At 44.5% G+C, this 23,466-nt stretch overlaps 1 protein-coding gene and 1 long non-coding RNA gene across 3 annotated transcripts in view; one reads left to right on the forward strand and one right to left on the reverse strand.

Moving 5' to 3' along the window:
• Positions 1-15,624, forward strand: part of LOC138201218 (uncharacterized) — an 18,932-nt gene extending 3,308 nt beyond the window's left edge. Inside the window, exons 2-3 of the long non-coding RNA XR_011178476.1 lie at positions 13,518-13,735; positions 13,834-15,624. This is a non-coding gene — a long non-coding RNA (uncharacterized lncRNA). The remainder of the gene's footprint in view (positions 1-13,517; positions 13,736-13,833) is intronic.
• Positions 2,653-20,489, reverse strand: fgd5b (FYVE, RhoGEF and PH domain containing 5b). Of its 2 annotated transcripts, none has more exons than XM_069154474.1 (21): positions 20,405-20,489; positions 17,084-19,583; positions 13,505-13,655; positions 12,928-12,986; positions 12,816-12,846; positions 11,270-11,415; positions 11,023-11,179; positions 9,594-9,684; positions 9,440-9,490; positions 8,950-9,008; positions 8,455-8,526; positions 8,184-8,252; positions 6,698-6,781; positions 6,488-6,567; positions 6,309-6,393; positions 6,050-6,187; positions 5,795-5,897; positions 4,984-5,117; positions 4,795-4,893; positions 4,129-4,283; positions 2,653-3,688 (listed from the first exon to the last, which is right to left on the reverse strand). In XM_069154474.1, the coding sequence occupies exons 1-21, from the start codon at positions 20,412-20,414 to the stop codon at positions 3,652-3,654; spliced, it is 4,311 nt and encodes a 1,436-aa protein (XP_069010575.1). In that variant the 5' UTR covers positions 20,415-20,489; the 3' UTR covers positions 2,653-3,651. The 2 variants fall into 2 exon arrangements, with proteins under 2 accessions (XP_069010575.1, XP_069010563.1); XM_069154462.1 differs by having other exon boundaries at positions 4,768-4,893.
• Between the last annotated feature and the right edge of the window lie 2,977 nt (positions 20,490-23,466).

Below are 23,466 nucleotides of genomic sequence, written 5' to 3' on the forward strand. Positions count from 1 at the left end.
AGAGCATTTTCAAACCAACTATAAACCTCTCATTGAAACAGTAAACCGTCAGTTATAGAACAGATGAATAAATACGGCAGGAAGTGAAAATTCTGTGATGAATCCAATCTGCATTGGAGGGTGTGTGTGTGTGTGTGTGTGTGTGTGTGTGTATTAAAATGGATTAGACATTGTTGGCAAAGTGGGTTGAGGAAGGCGGAGTGACAAGTTTAATGAAAAACAAGAAAACTGGTGTCACATCGCCATGTTTTAAGGGATCGCCAACAAAAGTCATTTATAAATATTAAGGAAAGATACGATATTTAAAGACCACCAACAGAGCCAACAGCCAAGCAGGCAGCAGCCATGAAAAGATATTCATGTTTCTGGCACTTATGATGTTGAACAGACTGTTAATTCACAGATTCAGAAGATTAAAAAAAATAGTTTTTAATGATAGAAATGAATGTCTTGCCTCAAGAGAAATGTCCTCTGAAGGGAATAGCTTGACATTTTATAAAGTATATTATGTTTCTTGCGGTGTGTGCGCCTGTAATATCTCACTATTTAACACATTATATCGTCACTAAATCTGGACAAAAACAAAGTCTAACAACAACTCTTTGTCTTGTTAATGGTCGTCGTGTGCTGGACTCTTTTCTCGGACCGGAGCAGCGACCTCCTGAAAGTCTTGGGTGGTTGCCTGGCAACTGCTCCCAACCAAGAAATAAACCTATTACATAAACCCTCCTAAAACCACAACTTAATGTTTTCACACTTTGAATCAAATCGTTAGTAAGTTTTAAAGGATCGAGTTTGTTTACTGTGGATGGAGCCAGGCTGGCTGTTCTACCCGTGTTTACTCTTATTATGCTAAGCTAAGCTAAGAGGCTGCTGGCCGAGAGTCATATCAATCCACTCATTTAATTCTCAGCAGGAATTATTCATTAGGAGTATTTACCTAAAGATTTAAAATATTGTAATAATTAAAAGAAAAGAGAAAACCTTCCGGATATGTTCTGGCTGAAAGCGTGCAGACAGATTCATGATTGCCGTGAGAGCTGGTGGCACCGCTGACATGTTTTACTGTCCTCTCTTCAGTGGTCGCCAATGATAGAATGGTCACAAGAGGATGGAAAGCAACGATGCAGCCTCCGTGTTTAGGCAACGGGATAATAAACGGTGCGTGTGAGCGTGCTGAAGACTGAGCGGGCTATTTAAAGCTTCAGGCGAGGTGGAATAGGTGTAACATTGACTTGGCAGCGGAGGCTGCAAAGAGTTTGCAAAGTGGGACATAAAGAGTGTGTCGCTCTGCAGAGACACAAGGCGAGATGCAAACCCAGAAATGTCAAGACAATGTCAAGGGGGACGGAGACGCTTCTTCATCTTTGTATCAGATATCCAGATAAATAAAGTCATTCCCCCGAGGATGTGCCGCCCACGCAGCACTGAAGAAGCCACATCGGAGCCCACGACAACAACACCAGCGCTGCAGAGGCCTCGCCGAGTCCATGTGAGTCTCTCGTGAGCGGTCGGAGCATCACGGGGGAAAAAAAAAAAAAAGCCACAGACGAAGTTCAGCTCAGAACATATTTCATCCTTTTTTGGCGTTAGTAGCTAATGATTCCTGAGACTGAGCACATATAACCGAGCTGAAAGCATCTGACCTTATTGAGTAGGCTGCGTGTATATGATTGATTATTTGCTTCTCTCTGCATCGCTGCTGCCTGCGGCCGTGTGGAAGCAAGATCGGATTATGACACAAGAGGCACCATCACTACACCATCAGGCACACAGCAAGCTTTCATCGTTTGGGTTTTCAATTGATTCACACATGGAGAATCAGTAAAAGGCAAACTGGACGCTGCAGTTTCAGCAGAAGTCAATGATTTCCTGTTGCCAGAAAAATCACAAGCAGAAGTGTTGCAGAGATAAAAACTTGAGACGTGTTTTTGCATGTGAAAGCTGCCAGACAACACGTACATGCGGCTGAACTGGGTTCAGTTTAAAGATGAGACGATGTCCATGTTTTGTCTCTGCATGAGAAGTTGTTCCATTAAAAGGACTCGGAGGGAACAGGTGCATGAAGCGTGGGAGGACTCATACCATAAAACTGCTATTTGTTAGAAATGTGTGTGTGTCCTGTTTTAACCAACAGCAGAAGTAAGTGAGCTACAAAAGCAGCAGATGAGGGAGAGAAGTGAAAAGTGGGGCTGCAGAGGGAGAACAGCGTGATGGATGATCTGCCCTCTATGTAGGACGAGGTGTCTGCAACTTTTCAGGAGGCCTAGAAAGCAAACTTTCTGCCTGCTATGATTCTGGGTCAGGAAGCCTCAGGGAGGAGGGGGGGATGGGGAGGAGGGGGGGTGGCCTTTCTTTGGCCACGCTTCACGCTGGTCTGTCCGTCCGTCGGTCCCCGGTGTCTCCGGAGGACGATGTGAACGAGCCACCAGCTTTGGTGTTTGATGAGGAGCGGCCACACATGGACTGTGTCAGCACAGACGCTGTTCACTCATATACGGCGGGGGGGGGGGGGGCAGAGAGATCGGCTGCACAGCGATTTTCCATTTTTAACATGTGCTCTGAGCTCCATCAGCAAGGACACACTGACAGGAAGTCAATGACTGTACTTACATGTTCAGTCCACCTGCCATCTAGAGGACATGAGGGGAATAAAGAGTAACACACTAAAACACACACACACACTAAAACACACACACACACACTAAAACACACACCTTTCCAGCATCTTTTACTGTTTTAAAACTGCTGTTAATGAACTTACTGAATCATGAATTACAGTAAAAACACACTGAATGTGTAAATCAGTGCAGTCCAAGTCAACACATCTGTGCACAGCTGGATGAGGAGTCTTTATACAAACATGAATTTACATTATATTTATTATGGGACTTTAAAATGATGCATAAACAGAGTACAGCTTTTGGTCTCAGTGATGAAGATACTCGTTTTTCAGGTTGAGCACAGAAGACACTGTTATACATATAAAATATAAAACGAGTCATTCTTCAATGGAGCGTTATTCATCGAGACGCTTTTAATCCAGTGCAAGGAAACGTGATGAAATGAAGGCACAACTAATTCATTTGAAAATTAAATAGAGATGAAGCCAGTCCAGATGTGCGCGCTTCTGAGTGAGGCAGCCTTTATGGAGAGCGTTTCCACTCTCTGAAATGGCTTGTTAAGAAAGATATCGGGGACATGCGTCATGTTTTTAAAAGAGACACTCTTTTAAAAACATGAAACATGTCCAAAATATAGTTTAAATGATCTTTTTTTCTTCCAAAATGTGAAAATAATCCCCATTTTTGTTCCTGTGATTTGAGGGAATAACCAGCTGCTGGGGGAAATACAGGTCACATCAGTGTAATGTTCCTGGTATCTGGGCCAGCGCCTCTCACGGCTCTCAGCATCACACCTGCTGTAGCAGCAGGTAGCGGACGCTGGAGGTTGACAAAGTAGGTGATCGTGTCCTCTCGAAGAAGAAGAAGAAGAAGAAGAAGAACACAATGTTTTCCTTTTCTTCAGTGCAGCGCGGTAACGGAGAGTTTGTTCCCTCTCCGTCCTGATTGGTTTCACAGGGTTTTTTTTAGGGACAGAAGTTTGTCGCAGGAGAAAAAGTGGCACACAAACTCACCGGAGAGGCTGATTCTATAAAACTGTGGCTTCCTCCATGGCGTTCACCCACCTGCACACAGAGAGCAGGTTAGACCAGGAAGGAAATGCATCAATGGAGTTTTGATGAAATATTTTTGTAAGGACGAGACACTTTTTTTGTTCTATTAAAATCCGTCTCTCTGTAGTACGGAGGCCCCGAAGGGTCACGAAAACTTTTGCGTTTCCTAGATCGAGTCCTCAAAAATAATCTCTGAGCCTTTGGGGGCTCCGTATCAGAAAAAGAGCCCCAGATTTGGTGATTCTCGTGTTTTTACTTCAGTTGAGGTCATCCGAGGGTCTAAAAAAAACACGTCGGAGATGACTCATTATCAACAGAAACTCCTCATTCACTTCTTTAGACTGTAAAACACAGTGAGTCTCCAACATGGTCACTGCAGCGGTGGCCCGGGTGTTAGCTCTTTAATTCTCTGATTGTTTCCTGGCGAGCTGTCAGGTCAGCCTGCTCCTTACCTCTGGGCTGTGAAGTTGTCCTCAGCTCTGAAACTGTAAAACAGAGTGTTCTTGTGGTACAGCTGGAAGACGTTGGCCTCCTCGTTTCCCTCCGGCTGGTCGGGCAGCTTCACGGTGAAACCCAGCAGAGGTAAACTCTCCGACGCGACCTTCTCCTGCAGACAGAAACGTCAAAGAGAAGCTGAGCACGACATGCGGCGTGGTGGCGTTAAGGCCCGGGACACACTGGCTGCTTGCGTTACCTCTCCCTCCCTCAATGAGCTCCTCTTTCATAAAGTCCATCAGGGTTGAATTTCTGAGGTCCGGCAAGTGATGAATTACAACCAAAAAGCAGGCTCCTGATTTTTGTTTACCCGCATACATAATGAGTCCCACAGGTACTCACACCGACACCGAGGGAGGAAGAGAGCAGCGGGAAAACTCTGTCCTTCACCTGGTTAAGTGTCATCATGATATAAGTAGAGCCTTCTCTGGGTTTCTCTTGTTATTATGCCGCAAACACTTGATCACAGGTTGTTTTCCTGTATATTCTTTAGCCGGCCACGCAGCCAGTGTTTCCCAGAACTCAGTGAAACCGAAGCGTCCTCGCTGTGTGAGTGTTGGTGTTCAGGTTGAAGGGGAGTGCATGGTTCCCCTCACCTCTTGGGCTCGGTAGGTGTAAAGCACCTTGTCTTTGAGAAGGAACCACAGTCTCTTCCAGTTCCTTTTGCTCTTCTTGCTGCGCTGCAGACTTCCACTAATTAAGCCCTCCTCGGACACCGTCGCCTGCACAGGAAATCACAGAAGTAATGTCATCATTCACCTTCACCGTGCAGCGACCGTGTGACCAACCGAAGACACCTGCTGTGAACTCACCTGGGTGAAGGAGGCGGTGCCTTTCCGATGCCTCCAGATGTTGGGAGGGTGGATGTTGTGGAACACGGCGGAGAGCGGCCGGCTGGATCGGTTGACCCGAGGGCTGCTCTGCGCCGACAGCGATGCGTCTCCTCCTGCAGAGAAACACCACAGGTACAAAGATCGGACCCCCGACTCTGGAGCACGGAGGGTTAACTGCAGCAGAGGTCTGTTTCCATTGGGAGGATATGAATGCAAGCTGGCATCTTTTCAAAATAAAAGCTTTCACGCAGGGTCCGGCCATATTCTAGGTTTATACTTAGACGTGTGTCTCAGGAGGGGGAGAGGCGGAGGGGGGTCCCAATCGAAGGGAAACACTGGATTTTATTAGTTAAATATTAAATTAGAATGATTTATTTGGTGACACAAGAGTTGCATTCACTGCAGTAGATATTTAGGGAACATCTGTGTAACTGTAGATACAGAAAATTGGCCCTGACATGAATTATCTGTACATGTGTAGGTATTACGCTCATCCTTCTCCCAGCGACCTTTAAACTGCATCACACAACTCCATTCTTTTGAAATTCACGCTAATATAGCTGATGTGCACTAAGTGATAGAAGCCCATGACTTTTTCTCTCTTCTTGTATTTCGACTTTTCCCTTTGTACAACGACTTGTTTTGTCTTTTCTGAATATATTTCCTGTAAGATAAATCCTGTGTTTGCCCGACACCGGACCTCCACACAGTAAGAATGATCTGTGATGTAGTTAACTCATTGTTGCGTGTGCAGGTGAAGCTGCATTCACATGTGTTTGAGGTGTCTCACCTCTTTTCTTCAGCTCGCTGTAACAGTGATCGCACACTTTGGCCATGCGGTCCTTCATGTACTTCAGCGGGTATCTGTTCCTGGAGCAGCTCCGACAAACGATCTGCGCAGAACAAGCAGCACGTTAAACACGCTGAAGCCCACCAGCTGCTGCATCCTGTCTTCCAGATGTTAAAGTATCTCGCTGTGTGTGTGTGTGTGTGTGTGTGTGTGTGTGTGTGTGTGTGTGTGTGTGTGTGTGTGTGTGAGACTCACTCTCCCGCAGCCGTGGCAGTGGTGTCTGCGCAGAGTGATGCTGAAATCTGACGTGCAGTTCATGCACATCATCACTTGAGAGACGGGAACAAGAGTCGGAGCTTTTTCTCCGAGAGACAGACGGAGACGATCTCTGGCCTGGGACACACACACACACACACACACACACACACACACACAGTCAGGACCCGATCACACTGCGGAGGTTGCTGGTTGTGAGGTGTGACATCTCCTGGTGGCAGCGTTAAGGTTTTCTCACCTCTCCCGAGCAGCTGTTGCCTCTCGTGTGTTCGGTCACGCTGCGGGTCAGAGTGTAAAACCAGTCCTCTCTTTCAAGGAAGGAGCTGCGATACAGACATTTATATTAATGTGTCGGGTCAAAGGTCACCCACACAACATGAAAAATATTTTAAAAGCACGCGGCGGAGCGTGACCCACCTGGCCGACAGAGTGATGGAGACGTCGGTACCCTCCATCTTCAGCGCATTTTGGACATTTTCTATAACGGGTTTACTGACCTGAGTGATCAATCAGTAAAATCATAAAACAAACATCAGACGGAGAGAAAGGGCACAAAAGAAAAGGTCCAGTCTGACAGTTATTTTATTATTGAATAGTTTTGTTTGCTGTAGTCCGTGTGACTCTGACCTTTAACCCCGTGAGTGGCAGCGTGTTCTTCAGTCGGTATTTCCCGTCCTGCTGAGGGTAGGTGTACAGCAGCACGTCATTCATCTGACAGCAGACACACAACAACACTCAGTGAATCTGCAGAGCAGGTTAGGTCTTTATTGACTGCAGCTGAGGATGAAATAAATAAGATGAAGCGGATGTACGTGCAGCAGTTCTCCAGCAGGTGTCACTCTAGGACAAAAAAACAACCTCCAACTCCTTCAGTTCATGCATTTGTTTCACTGAAAAATTCACATTGTACTTTTCCGTGTTGATGGTGAAGAGATTTCAGCCTACGAGTTCACGATCAAGCAGAAACACACTCCACTGATATTTACTGCTTCATTCTCACCTCAAATGTAAACAAAAACTTACACATAAAATGGGTTTGGTGTTACGTTACTTGGATGTTTGAGCTCCACTGAACCGAACGATGTCCAGTTTGGAGGGTTGTTTTCAGATTCAGATTCAACATACTCCTTTGTAAACTTCATATTTTCATATTCTAGGATTCAGTTTATTTTAGTGAGAAAGTAAAAAAAGTTGGTAACTGAAATGATTCATGACAGATATTATTATTTCAAGCACAGTACTTACAGTATATGCATTTAAATCTATCTGGAGGGAATCTATAAATTTTAACCCCCACCTTGAATTTTCATGATGAAACATAAGTGCGATACTTCAGTCAATAGATATCAAAGGTGATGTGAAACTGCATCATTAAACTGTTATTTGTTTTCACTCTCTGTCCCTGTGAGTTTTAATGTCTTCTTTTAGGAAACTGCCAGCTCCTGCAGACTTGTTTTATTACACGCCACGCTCTCATCGTCCGGGTGGATAAACCGGCAGAATAGAAAATACGTAGCGATGATGATCAACATTTTCTCCAGAAGAGGCTTTTACGAGCCTTCTTTTAGTTTTAGTGTCGAGCCCCGAACGCAAATTTTAAAAACACCACAGGAGGGAAAAGAAGCGCGAAGGCGTTTCATTTTCTCATCTCTCTTGATTATAATATTTAACAGTAATGAGCGGAGTCACGTGTTCTCTTTCAGGTGGTGAAGACGGACCTGGATCATTTTGTTACTTCGTTTATACGTAATTAATCAAATCTTTCTCAGTCTGTTTACTAGTTGAAGGCACAATATTTAGCCGACACGTTGTAAAAGTTTGACGTGGATCTTTGAGTTCTGGAGTTGGTGTTTGACCTTCCCTGCGCTGTCAGTAAAGAACTGGCTCAGGAAGTAGGCATTCAGAAACATCCTGCCAGGAAACTCTGCTCTTAATAACTCAGTCTGGACATAGAAATAGACCAGACAGAAAATACCAAACCCTGAGTTTTACACTGATTTATGGGACAGAAGAGATGATGATTCTGAAATATCAATACAAAATCGACATAATAAGACATAATAAGACTGTGTGTTTAGGCGTCAATAGACTACAAACAGGAAGTAGTGTTTACCAAAAACAGATGTCGGGGCTGTCGACTCTTCCTGCTGACCTTCATCAGGGTGCCCTCCTTCACAAAAACCTGACAGAAAAGAAAATTAAAACACCATTAAAACAAACCGACACATTAAAGGGCTTCTGCTGAAATGAGTGTGATTGTAGAGCGGGTCGGCTGGGGATTCCCAGCTGAATAGTTGTGTAAAGGCCAACGCAGAGGTGGTGCAGGGCAGACAGGGTGGGCTGGCATGCTGCAGGCAGAAACAATGCTGTTATCAGAGTCCTACCCTGCCGGGCTGAATCAGGTCCCGCTGGCCACGAACGCTGTACTCTATGTTGACCAGACGCAACAAGTTCTCCTGAGAAACAAAGAGACAACGGAGCAGAAAGAAAGGGAGCGAAACGAGAAGTCAAAACAAGAGAGAAAGGATGAAATGCTCCTTTTATTGTTAGACGGGTATCATCTGAATCAGGCGAATATACCAGACAGTGTCCACACTAGGATAAGATAGGTTATTCAGAAATGTCACCATTTGGCATTAGAAATGTACTGGAAGCTCCTGAATTGTGTTTGTCATGAAGAAAACAGCCTGTTTTTAAGCCTGTATTAAAAGCGGACACAATTCTGTAGTGGAAATCACTGCATGGGCTCAGGAACACTTCTGAAAAACCATTCTGCTTCTGCATGAATTTTGCAGATGTGTGTTTTCATGTCCTGAATAAGATAAGACATGTTATTCTGGATTCTTTCTTTAGGTTCAAGAGTTGCATGTGACACTTACCCCGTGTTTTAAGCTGTCGTTTACTTGGTCTGCAATGTCAGACACGATCGCAACAGCAGCTGAATCAGACAAAACACAGACAGAAGGATCGGGAAAGACATTTCAATACATCAAGAAGTGACCGCAGTCACAACAAATATTCATAATTGATGAGACGTGTCTTTATTGCTTCGGCTCTGTGAACTGGAGCCTGGAAGTGTCTACATGCCCGGACTGGGGTGGCTCCCTTATCAGAGATACAGCGTGAGATAGTGGTGCTTCAACTTGCTCGTCTCATGAATTACACATTAGTCTCCACATAGAGGAGAGCAGGAATGGCTGCCTGGTGGGTTACCACCACAAACAAAGAAATCTAAATTGGCTCTCTCATGTCCGTCTCTCTGTGCCAGATGAGCACAAATAAAACCCCCAGTAAACACACCGCCTCATACGGAGGACAGCCAGCCTCTCCTGTGTGTCCTCCGTCTGCATTTCAACATCTTTACGGTACCTTGGGTGTCTTCATATTCCCTGGAGTCGGGGGACAGGTTGTTCAGGTAATCTGGAAGAGGAGATGGAGAAATGGATGCCTCCATACTGAAGGATATATATGTATTTAGGATACTCTGTCTTAATTTAAATATTGTATTTTACGCCCGACTCACCGGTGAGGAGCATTCGATACTGAGCCACACGGACGACGACCTGCAGGAGCTGATGTTTGAAAGAAACCTTCTCCCCAGATGGACTCTTCTCCTGAGACAAACAAACACAAGTTCAACACTTTCTCTGAATCATTGCTGGCCTGTAGGGACACATTTAATGTAGAGATAATGTAAGTAATACTTCACGTATTGCTTTGGTTTTTCTTTTCTTTTTTTGTGCGCTTCTTTAACAGCATGTTGAAAACAATAGTGAGATTTTGACAAACCGTTCTAATTCGATAGCGTGGAAAACTTCTTCTGTCAGCAGTCTCACATTTAAAGAGTTGCCAAAACAGCTTACTGCCCCGGCATTAATACACAAAGTGCTTAAGAGAATCTGAAGACTTTTAAACTCGGTTGCTCTTAAATCAGACGGCGAAAACTGCCCAGCGCTGCAAAGACTTCCTGCCAACTCCTCTCCTCAGTGGTCTATAAAATCAGGGAGAAATATTGGAAACTCCTCCGTCCATAAATGAAACACGTATACACAGTGCGCTGGATATTCCTCCACAATCCAGCTTTATGATTACAAAAGGTTGTAATAGTCTGTGCTACCAGCCCCCGAGGAGATAAACAACAATAATCTGAAAATCCATTCCTGGCAGACTCTGAATTTGTCTACATAATATTTTATTGGAAGTGAAACCATCCTATTTTTTTGTACATATTTTGTACGATAAACATCTCTTGCTGACTGGTTAGAAAAGCACGCCGGCTCTGTTAATTGATGTTAATTATAACTCCTCACTAAAGTGCATCTGTTCTGGTGCTCAAAAAAAGCTTCATGGGAAATGCAACCTACTTTTTAAGAGACATTTGGTGTTTAAACTATTGTTGTGAAAGGCTCCTGCCAGATGTGTTCACTCTTAATATCTATATGTTTCCTTTGGGTGTCAGATGTTCTCCCAAGCACAATGAAGCTGCTGCTTTTAATTAAATTATAACTTTTAATTTTACTTAGCTGTCTGAGTTTAGCTTTAACCTTTCAGAGGTTAACATCTTTCTCTCACAAACACACAGACTCACTCTGGTTACTTCAAAACACACATTTTATCCTTGTTATTGAACATAAAATACACAGAAAAGCTGAACTTTGCAGGTAATAAATAATGGGGTAATTTTTTTTTTGCAGTAAGCTTTCATGGAGGCTGTATACAAAATTTTATGAACTACAAATCACTTATAATACTGTAAAAAGAGGAAGAGTTTCCAGGGCTCTGCTAATCATGCTAAGCTATTGAGCTATTAAGATTATTACATGTGCATTTGTGTATTAGAAAAGGTTTAATACTTGATAAAAAAAAAAAGAAAAAAAAAAAAGAGTTGTGTAGTAGATTAAGAGACAAAGAGGAAGAACACGTTCATGCCAAGAGTTGTAGAGAGGTCTGACCTCAAACTGTTGAACGATGGCTGCAAAGGCCGGTGAAGTCCTGCAGCTGTCCTCCAGGAGACTCATGCTGCGGTCGTAGTGGCCGATGTACGTCGTGAAGACCAAGAACTCGGCTTTCCTGCACAGGAATATGTCCGCAATCCTCGGGCTCTCCTCCCTGCATGGAGAAACGGAGGCGACAGCGTGAAGGAGGGTTTGTCTCAGTATTTTCGTGTTGAACATCACCGGATGATGTCCCGCGTCTCACCAGTGTCGGAGTCGGGTCTCCAGCTCGGTGAGGATGCTGCGGTGCAGAGCGTAAACATCCGGCAGCTCGTTGAGGATCTCTCGGAGTCTCTCATCATCCAACACGTTTTCTCCCTCTACCGTCGAGCCCACGGCTTCCCGGAAGTCCTGGGAGAGAGAGCAGAGACATGGATTTAGTTTTATGTGTTCAAACCTCACTCAGAAACTTGCAGTTTCCCTAAAGTTTGCATTTCTTCCAGCGTTGCTTTCCTTCCTCCACCGTGAGATACCATCTGACAAGCAGGGAGCACATGAGCTATTATACGAAGCAATCTCGTCATCTCCTCGAGCTCTGGAGCTTCAGGTCACCGGTTTAATCGCCACGTAGGAGAGAAAACTCCAGGAAGCAAAATGAAATAGCTTCTTCATTACTGCTGCCGCGGTGCCCCTGAGCCAGGCCTTTAACTACAGACTGCTCCAGTGGAGGACAACAGATCACACTGTGTGTGAACTACACGACTTTCAGATGACAATGTAAATGAGAGTTGAGAGAAAATGATCTTGTAAATAATGACTGGAGGTCAGTGGAGACGTTAAACTAAACCTGAGCTGAAAACATGAGCTGCAGGGACGTCCTGACGGCTTCATGCTTCATTTATAGCTCGATTTGCAGACCAGTGTTTGAGCATTTGATTTTTTGTAACCTTTAAAGCATAAGTTCACCCATCGTTGAGGTCGCTGAGGTCCGGACCGCAGCATTTATAATAAAAGTCGTAAAATAATCAACCGAAAAAACCCGTCACTTTGGTGCTACAAAGATATTGTACAAGGCCGAGATAGTTGACTCCTTCATTCAGTCATTGATCTGATCACTGGCATCATTGCTTTACCGTTAGATACAGGTAGCGAGAGCAGTTCAATATTTAATCGTGCTACATTACTTCACAACATTCAGACATCATCTGATGAAAAACTCGTTAAACATCGGGCGTCCATCAGGATGCCGGCTGGTGAATTTCACTTCAGAGGAACCTGCTGATGTAGCATTAATTTCCTCCATCCCTGACGAACGTTCAACCAAAGTTGAGATGTTTTTCTTTCCAGTTTGTGTGAAGGGAAGAAGTTCATGTTAAAATGAGGCAGCGTATCTCCGTGTATTTGTATTTTCACTGCCAGATGATCCTGCGTTTACTTTCTTCACCGACACAGACGGACATGAACAGACTGCATGAATCAAAACTCAATGTTGAGACCAAATCTACATCCTTCATTTAAAGTGACACATAAAGGCAAAGTCAGTGGTTTGATGTCGGCTCAGGATTCGTTCCATCTTATTCACTCTTTATGTTTTTTCCTGTCGACACTGTCCGTCATAATAAAGGCCAAGAAATCATATGAAATAGGTATGAACGGCCTTTTTAACATGTTTCTCTGGACTGCAGACCTCAGAGGATCCATTCTACCAAAATGCAGCAGCTATAGTCATTGTCACCCCCTTATAACTGTATACACACATTAGATACACATTGAAGTAGTTGATTAAAAAGGGACGGAGATACTTCACTCACTTCCTGGAGCAGCTTGAGGCCTTTTACGTGTCTGTGGACAGAAAGATTAAATTCAGCAGGATAGTGATGGGAACAGGATATGTTTGATACGTGATAAACATGAATAACTTACAGTCTCTCCGTATCCACCAGATCCTTCACGATGTAAAAGGCTCCGGATCGACCGTCAGCCTGCAAACAATCACGTTATTTACTTGCAGTGAGTCCAGCGTTCGGAGGAACTGAAGTCTTTTTGGCACGGGTTCAACACATCTAGCCGGCTGCCCTCTCCACGATAATCTCCAAGCAGCAATTAAATTCTAAATAATGAGGACAGCCTTGTAGTAGCCCATTAACCTCCATTAACCTGCATTCAAATCACGACTTGTGAGGGCAATTTTGCAATAGCCCAAGGTGAGAAACAGTTCACTTTGTTTATTCTGCTCTGGTCTGCTCATACGTCTTCATTTCTACTCAACCTTTCCACAATAATTGACACCTCCTCTGTGAAAGTGAGGCTCCAAAACCAAACAAATTAAATCAACTTTTAAAGCACTGGATTTTACAAACAAGTGCGAAAAGGGGAAATTATTTTTTAATGATTAAGATAATGATAGAAAATGTTTATTTCTTTACAGGATATTTAACATCTTTGTTTCAATTCTACATGTTAATAGCTTACTTTTCCCACCACATCTGTGAGGACTAACCTGTCTGTCATAGTGGTTGTCCGTCCCTCCGTCTTCCTCCTCGGAGGTGCGTCCCTGGTCCTCTTCAGCCCCCGCCCCCCCTCCACCATCACCTGCTGCAGTCTGTGGAGCAGCAGCCAGCGAACACACGTTGTAGGCTTCTGTATAGGCACTGTGGAGGGAAACACACGATGAGGCCACGGACACGGAAGCACAATCACATCAAGAAGCAACATGGCACCATTACATCATGTATGCATTCAAACTTTTCAGTACTGACACATTATGAATACAGTATGTGATCAGGTATAATGTTATTGAATATCATGCATATTCATTTTCTTTTGCAGTTTGGAGCAGGAAGTGACCATATTTGGACGAGCTGGGGGAGGAGCCAGCGGTGGATCTGACCGATCTGATTGGAAACCTGACGATACAACGTCCCGCCCACCGATAGCTGTAACCTGACTGCACCGCAGGCCTGTCAATCAAACAGACACGCCCACAAAAACAGGTCTTCTTGAATCTTCTTTTCTAATGAATGAGGGATTATTTTCAGATGGACCTCCAGAAAATGAACCTCTAGCCAACATCTAGTGGCACTCGGTGATATTGCAGCTTAAGGCACTTCTGCATCAGCCTCATTTTTCAGACGTGGAAGCTACGAACACTTTTATATCCAGTCTGTTTGTTGTGTGACCATTGGGTGGTGACGTTGGGAGGAAATGAAAAAATAGACAGGAAGTTAGCCAAAATGTAATCCTCACTGCTCATTTGAAGTAAATAAGATACAACATGTTCATAAAGTGAACTTTAGAAGTGCCCGTTTTCTAGGCCTAATATTTACAACACCGGCATGAGAGAGTTATCGGTGATGTTACTCTCCACCGAAAAGCGTAACTCAATCTGATCATCTGCGACACGTCATATTTGTTGGTTGAGTCTCAACTCGTCAAATCTGTAACGTAGCATTTCTTTTGTTTTTACCACAATCTGACAAAATGGTTTTATAATATGAGCTCTGTCTTCAAACCCTCATCCAGAATAAATCAGATGAATTTCATATTAACACCCCAACCATCTTTATTGTCCTTTACGTTCCTCGACACTGAAATATCGCCATAATAAACTTATTCAGTGTTAGAAGAAAATGTGAAGAGATAAAACACTTCAGCTCTGCAGAAACCAATAAAGTGATTGTGAAAGGCCCGCGGTGACAACTGCACCCGACCGGGGACGCGAGGCGCTGCTTTATGCAGCGAGATTTTCTTCTGCAGGGAGTCCAAATGAATATGCTAATGACTGCAGCTCAGCGGGAACGTAAGCCATGCAAATAAAAAAAAAAAAAAACACGTCTTTAAGTTACGGCGGTGATGCCGTAGTCCTCCACGTGACCAACTGCCTCGTCAGTGTTTCACTGCCGATGATTTTAACCCCACTGAGATGCAAATTAGCGACGTATGAACAACATATGTGAGCAGTTTAAATCTCAGCATCTCCCTCATTAGAGCTGCATGGATCATTACTGCTCACTGCTTCAAACTTTGAATGAGATACCGGCGGGTGCTTCAACGACTACAACTACATGCACATCTATGTTAGTGCTGTTCCATCTACCTCTGCAGAAGGGCCTCTCCTGACACACTGTATGAAGGCTCAAGGCACAAAATAAATCACAGAACGAGATAAAAAAAAAATATCATTCCTGTTTCTTCCTCGGGCTGAGTTTCCAGTGAAAGCATGGATGAGGCGAAGACACCAATGATCTCCTCACTATCTGTTATTATGGCTCCTTCAGGCGACTGCAAAATGAACAGCTTTAACCACCGACTCTGCTGTCCATCTGCATGTTTCTCTGCTGTGATTACAGTCGCTGGAAGCTCAAACATGAGCAATCGTGTCCAAAGTTTTCACCTTCTCGTTGGAATATTTGGGACTTTGCTGTACAGTTTTGTTTGCACATACAGGAGAACCAAAATGGTGACCGGGAGAAGAGTGAACAGCTGCTGACTACAGAACACACTCAGATCGTATCTCAGCTTGTTGTTCCTGACTGGAGAAGAGCGATGACTCCAAACCGCTCCGACTATCAATCATCTTGAGCGGCCTGTATGATTTTCTCCGTGTATGATATGGGCACAGCCGGCAGGAATGCGAGGGGGGGGGGGGGGGGGGGGGGGTTAATGTCAGAGCAGCATGGCCGATCACACCAACAAATAAAACCCCAGCAGGGACGCAAAGGGGCTCCACGTTCACCTGAACAGATGATTTATGAATGAAAGCAGCCTGTTTTCACTGAGATCTGAGGAGACCACCGGCGGTTCCTCCTCTCCCACCCAACATGCCCCGACAACACTCAGCAGGAGTTTATTAAATCTCACTGTAAGCTAAGAGGGACGCTTCCTCTCTATGACCGACCACCACATCTGCGTCTGCTGCTGTCTGAGCATCAAGGGACTCTGAATAATAAATAGTTATAAATCCTCCTCCCCGTGGACGCTGTTAAACCTACACACTGACCAGGAAGTCATAAAAAGGCTTTAAAGGTGGCAGAAATCACTAATATTACATCCCTACACATCTATCTGCTTTAATACACACTAACACTGGTGTTAGCCATGTGAGGCTCGATGGTCGGTCGTTGGGTCCGTCCACTGGTTCCTACTGAAATATCACAACAACGTTTAGACCGTGGTCCCCAGATGATGAATCCTGCAGATATTTTTTCTGGTATCTTCACAAGATTAGAAATGCTATTTGTTCAATAACATTTAGTCCCTTCAGGAAATGTTACGATCACAATAATTGATGCAAATTTGCAAAATTCCTGCAATTTTTCTGCAAAAAAAAGTCGTCGACAGAAACATAAAGACACCTTTCTAAACAAAACTCACTTATAATAACAAGGGAAAAAAATCCTCATTTACAATCAGCGAGGCTCCGCCCCCTCTCATCTCGCCATCAAACTCCACGCTCGCTAACCGGAAGAATAGGAAGTGACGGGGTTTGTGGGTAATGTGGTCTTATTATTAAAATGAGGAATACTGTATGTTAAATTAGTTTTAGACACACTTTGTTTTTGTGCATGCAGTCCGTGTTGAATCACTATGAAGTAAACATCATGTAAAGCTCTTATTCTGACAGCAGATGTGTTCTTTGTTTCTATATTTCAGTCACAGACCGTCTGTTCTGGAAAGATACGTCACTTTTACACTCTTTATATCCCTTTAAGCCCAGTGATGGTTCTCTAAGTTCAACAAATACATAAAAAAGACTAAAATATTTCTGTGATGTGCAGCAGGATCACAGGAAGTGATTGCACATTACTATTTATCAGCTGATGCTCTTGACTTGCAATTTTTGCTAAATCTCACAATTTTACCATAAAAAAACTCACTTAAAACTCCACAAATTACATCAAAAACTTTGAGATAATCTGCTGCAAAATCAAACATTTATGATCGAAACAATCCCCAAAAACCTCTGAGAATTGCTGTACTTTGTGTTTACTGCTAATAAACTCGTCTTTAGCAAGCTGGCATGCTAAATTAACCATGTGACCACCATGTGATCCGGCAGACCGGAGGTGTGTTTACATACCTTTCTGTTTCCTGTTCCGATGCCTGAGTTTTGTTCTCAAACCCAGGAAGGCTGCTCATGTCCACGTACCCGTCCGTCTCGTTGGCGGCGGAAAGCACTCGACAGGGACGGTTGAAGAAGTCCGTGTACGGCGGCTGCCGAACGGGCCTCCGCTGCGGGACCTGCAGGTTCTCGTAGTCGGAGCTGATGGCGGGAACATTCTCGTAGTCGGAGGTATCTGTGTTGGGGAAGGAGATGGAGCGAGGCTTGGTCAGGGGGAGCGGTGTGAAAGGCACACGGGAGCGGTCCTCGAAGGACTCCACCCGGACGACGCTGCGGTTGAGGAAGGCCACCGAGTTCCCTTTCCTTCTGCTCTCCTCGTAGAACAGGAAGCCGGAGGCCGGATCAGGTGAGACTTGAGGCTTCCTGGCCGAGCTGAGCTGCGGAGAACTACTGACGCTGCGTCGGCCTGAATCCAGCAGCCTGCAGGGCGCGCGGTGGCCGGACTCTGACGGGGACTTCACGTCTACCGCAGACTTGTTTTCTGTTTTCCACCTGAACTTGAGCATCAGGAAGCGCTTGATGGAGGATTTCTTTTTCCTGTTTTTCTCTGAGGAGTCTCCCTCAATGAGCAGCGAGGGCGAGCTCTTTGTGATGGGCCTCTTGGTGATGTAGGCCAGCTCGAACGGAGGAGGGATGTCCACCACTGACGTGGGCGTGGACAAGGCGCTGGAAGACAGAGGTGAGCTCCTGGAGAAGCTTTCGGACGAACAGAGAGCACCTCTCTGTCTCGGGGATCCTTCCCTGTAGACGCCCAGAGGCGCGTCCTGTCCCTCCATGGACAGGGAGCGAGGGTACAGGGACAGATAGTGCGGTTTGGAGTAGCTCTTGTGCCGCGTTGAGCTCATGGTGGGGCTGCTGCTCAGCGCCGGTTGTCCGAATCCACTCATGTAGGGCCTCTGAAGGAACTGCAGCGCCACGTTCTCCACATTATTGGTGAGGCGGTGCGACAGAGAGCGGGATCGAATGCCGGCGTCCCTCCGCTCAAATGGAAAAACATTCTCAGCCTCCAAGCTGAACCCCGGCTCCTCGTAGACGGGCTCATCGCTGATGTCCTGCTCCGTGTCCGTGGTGTCGTCCAGAAACGGCACGATGTGACCGTCCAGGTCGTCGGCGAAGACGTCCGAGTCGTTCGGGGACAGCAGCTGGCTGTCTGACAGAGAGGAGGTCAGCGAGGTGTCCGTGTCCGTCGGCACCGAGACGGACACCCGCCTGAACCTCGGCTGGAAGTCCGAGTGGTTGAACACGTCGTCGTGTCCTTCGGGGACAACAGACATCCCTCTCTGACACGTCCTCACCTGGTCGTCATGACAGCTGTTGCTGCCGTACTCATCGCCGTCACCAACGTCCACGTAATCCTCGAGGGACACACACACTATCTGTCCATTTTCTGCTGCTCTCTCGTGTTTCCTGGCTGATAGTCCTCTGCTGTTCAGAGAAAAAACAGGAGTTTGAGTGAGTGTCCTCTCCGGTCGTCCATCGTCCTTCCTTTGCATCACCTCTCTGTTAATAATGTCCTCTGAGGAGACGTAAAAAGGCTCATGAGCTGGATCGTCTTCTGCACCAGCAACTCTTTCAGTTCCATCAAAGACTTCAGGTCTGGAGTCATAAAAACTAATTTTCTGCAGCTTTTCACTCTTCATCTTATGACCACACCTCAACTTCAGGATGCTACAAGTGAAGCTACAATCGGAGGCGGATTCTTCATCTTTCTCTTCTCCCTCGAAGTCGTCCATGTCCTCTTTGGTGATGACGCCCGGTTCATCTGTGAGAGACTCCGTTAAATCATCCGCTGTGCTTCCATCCTCTTTGATCCGGAACTTCTCCTGCGTCTCCTTCACGTCTCGATGTTCAGAGGAAGACGAGCGGCCTGCCTCCTCGTCGACGCTGTTGACGGAAAAGTCTCCGACTGAGAGGCCGTCTGTGTCGGCCAGCGCCTCGCCGGCGTCGCACCCCTCGGCGTCCATGTCCTCCGTCGTGTCCGTTTCAATCATCTCCACCGCCTCCTCAGAGTCGGCCGGGAGTCGAGCATCGCTGACCCAAAGTGCTTCCAGGGAGTCCGCCTCCTCTTTGAGGACGCTGTCAGTTAATCTCCAGTCCTCGTCCATCCTCTGAATGGCATCTTCCTCCTCTGTCCCTTCTTCGTCCTGCGGCCTCCGTGAGACGGTCACTGAATCTGTTCGAGGCGATTTGAGGAGGTGGGTGTTAAGCTGTTCCTCCGATGCGTCTGTAACGACGTTGTTTGGACCGCCCTCGGCCTCCTCATCGACCTCGCCGTCTGAAGTGAGGAAGCTGCCGTCGTTGCATTCTCCCCGGTTGCCGTTCAGCTCCGGCGTGACTTTGGGTTTCGGGGCGATGGAAGGTTTGGGACCCCGGGCTGCAGACATCAGAGGGGAGCCCAGCTTCAGGCTGGCGTGACAAACAAATCTGGGCTTTGGAGCAACGGCCGGCCTGGTGCAGTCTGAAAGAACAACAGGAAGAGGAAACTGTAAGATTATGGGCTTTAAAATAGCGTACAGGTCATTTGTATTGTGTCCCTGTGACCTACAGAGACACGAATAATAAGCGTGAGAGTCACGTTTAGTCACCTGCATTTGACCTTCACAAAATCTGTAAAAATAATTCTTGCTTTCCTCACATGCAAACCTGCAGTGCAAGAAAGATGGGAGTTTTTCTATATTTGACAAAAACCTGCAGTTGTTCAAATTTGTTGCTGTAGAGATAAAATAATGGTGCTAAACTGAGTAAGGTATGTTTTCACACCCTTCCAGAAAGAATAGAAAAAAGTCCAAGGGATTTCCCTGACTCACTTCCTGTGATTCAAGTGAGAGAAACTCCTGTCAGGCTGCCTTCACTGCTTCAAGAAGAACTCTTTACATGCAGCAATTAAGAGGCGGTGACAATAAAGCAGCACATTCAACCCATATAACTCACATATGATCACTTTCAGAGAGAAAAGAGAGTTTGACATGATCTCAGCGCTATTACATCTCTTAGTAGGCAGTTATATAACCCCAAATCCCATCATTAATGTGATAAAGGGCCACTTAATGGAGTTTTTACACCCAAAATCTGCTTCATTCTTAATTAACAACTTTAAGCCCTCCCTATTCAATGAGTAGGATATAAAAAAGTGCATCATTTAACAACACGAAATGAAGAAATACCGTGTGCTAATTAATAAAAACTTTATTTCTCCTTTGTAATTATATAATCTACTTAAAATCAAACATCCTTCAAAATGAGACAATTAAATCGTTATTTTAAATTAAACGATCTCACCTGTGTTCATTTTTGCGCAGCGACCATCATCTCCAACATCTCAGCTGCGACAGGAGAGGCGTGTGAAACCCGGAGCCCTCATCAGCCTCTGCTGGAGGATCCACACGGAGAGCGAGTGTGGCTGAACGCAGCTCCGTCCGCCCTCCTCCGAGAGGGAAACGCTGCCCAGCTGATGTCCTGTGCGTCCTACGGCGCGCAGGACGCGACTGGAAACCAAACGGAGACTCGATCCGCCCCAATGAACGTCTCCAACATCCCTCCGACGTCCCTCCGACACCGCAGCAGGTCAGTCAAGTGTTGAAAATGTTCACATCCGCCTACAAATGAAACTAAAGACTGATCAGTATTACAACCAGCAGCTGGGAAAACGTTCCGGCTTCAGAGGATGTGATGTGGATTCATAACAACACACGTCAATAAGAACTTTTAACATGAATACAACATACTACCATAAAAACAACAAACATTGGTTATGAAAATAACAGCCTGAGCCCATGCAGTGATTTCCACTACAGAATTGTGTAAATACCAGACACATTTTCTAACAAAGCACCTTTTTGAAGTTGAAACTAATGACTTTATTGACATTTCATTAAATATTTACTAAACAATTACAGGAGTTTTAATTCCCTGGTGTTTAGTGGATTTTACAGCATTTTTTTGGGGGGGGGGGGGTTTAACTCATTTTGTTCTTGTAATTTTAAGTCCTGTATGTCTACGTTCTATTGTTGTGTTTGTTTGTTTGTTTGTTTGTTTGTTTGTTTGTTTGTTTGTGTTGCGTTAATGTGAAGCACTTTGTGCTGCAGGCTTGTGAAAAAAATGTGCTGTATTAATAAAGTTAAGTTGAGGAACAACACTTTTTTTGTTTTCAGGGTGTGATTGTGTTTGGCGACCAACATATAGAACTTCAAACTTGATGGATTAAAAATCCTTTTTATTAATGGCTAGTAGCATTTAATGGCACCATTGAATAATGGGAAACCAGCATTTATCATCTTATACTCAGAGACTGTGTATAAAAGCTTAAACTTCATATTTTAACAAATAAAAAAGTGATCGACACAACGTGGAAACCCAAAAGTTCTTATAAAGCATTATAAAATAATTTATTGATTAAAATAATGGGTTACAACTTAACGGATAAACATTGTATATATATTTATTAATAAACACATTAATATGAACATATTTCTCAGTAGAGCAAAATGTGTTTGCGATGTTAAACCTTCTGCGTGGATAAACCAGCCTGGTTTCCTTGCACGCCCTTGTGTCTGTCTGATTGCTCTACAACAGGCTCTCTCTCTTTTCTTTTTTTTTTTCTTTTTTTTTTTTACAAAACAGGAAACTGCTCTCCCTGTTTCCTGCTCAACCCAACTTCACATCCTCAGCAGCTCATGGACATCATTTTTTAACCCCTCGGTGCATCGACTGGGACTCCCAGGTGGTGAAGTAAGAGAAGCTATTTTTACTGTTGAGCCGCGGTCAGCTGGTGAAGATTTATTACAATGAAAAATATGTTTATCAGAGCAGCAAACAGCAGCATTAACTTTTTTTGTGTACATGGTGCCATTTGCAACCTAAAAATGTATCTTATTCAGATCATAAACTTCAGCCTGATTAGATCTTATTCAAGTGTTACGTACCTTATAAACTGCTGACAAGATAATCTTGGGCAAAAATCACCCTGCTGTTCTTTCATTCGCTGCGACAACAGTTGGCTTCATCCCACTGACTCATCATCATCATCATCATCATCATCATTTTGCATCATCACTGTCAGATTTGCAACAGTAATTTTCACATCTATAAAAATGAAGAAAAAACAACTTCCTTTGTTCCATTGAGGACATTTTGGGGTCAGTGTTTGCAGATAAATTCACACACTATGAATTTATACAGTCAAACAGATGATGATGATGATGATGATGATGATGATGATGATGATGATGATGAGTCTCTCCGGCACCAAGTAGAGACTTTCTGTTTTAGTGTGCGTGTCTCTACAACACAATGAAGAATGGCTTCACCTTTTATATTCTTCTGCATCACACTTTGAGGTCAAAAATCAATTTACCGCTGCACACCAGGCGATCTTGAACACATCAGGCTGTAGCCATGTGTTTGTAAGAATACTGGGTCACCTGTCATGATGCTCACTGAAACATGCATCAACACAAAAACACTGACATGCTTGACAAAAACAACACAAAACTCAACATTTCAAGCGGTGACCTGAATCGAAGGCACCGCGATGAACGCTGGCGTCACCGAGAGCGAGTTCGGCTCATTGAAAAACATGTGGCTGCAGCTCTGACCCCGTTTTGTTGGTGCAATAATTGTGTTTTCATATTGAGTCAATAAAGGGGAGGACGGAGAGCTCTGTGGTCCGCAGTACTGAGCAGTGACGACAGACTCTCTGAGGAACGCGACTCATGAAAAAACATGTTTTGGTTATGAGCAGGTGTCCTCGTATGCAGATAAACGGCACAATGAAAATGCTGCAGGGTGGAAGGTTGGTGATTTCTCATGGTCAACAAATCCATCTGCAAAGACCGGAGAAAAAACTGTTAGTTTTTCTGTCTCTTAACAAATACTTCTAAACAGAAGTAAACTGTGTGAAGTTAGGGACCATGTTTTATACAATATATTCACCTGTGGATTAATACAAAACAACGCTGAAGTGCCGTGGGTCGTTTTCTGGCATGTGTCTTTTCAGAGGTTAACATTTTTTTTATGCTACGTGCACTTTTATATACTGTCTATGCCTGCTGCTCAAATGAGTATTCACAGCAGCAGATTGGTGTGGGACAGACATAAAAAAAAAAAAAAGTGCCCTTGTTCATGGGACCAGAGTACATTTGACTCTTTGACATGTTTTTAATCGTTTTTTTAGGAGGAAAAAAAAGCTAAATCTGTCTTTTGTTAGGAGCGATTCAAGGTTGATTTTATACTTTTAATTCAATTTGTTTGCAATAAGAACATTATAGTATGTACGCAAACTTACTCTTTAAAGTTTTGGATATATCACCTTAATGAAACTCTTAAAACTGTGCTGCTTTTCA

Source organism: Embiotoca jacksoni, unplaced genomic scaffold, assembly GCF_022577435.1.
Source record: "Embiotoca jacksoni isolate LCO1_2020_lvr unplaced genomic scaffold, fEmbJac1.0.p SCAF_1, whole genome shotgun sequence".
Taxonomy (NCBI): Eukaryota; Metazoa; Chordata; class Actinopteri; family Embiotocidae; genus Embiotoca; species Embiotoca jacksoni.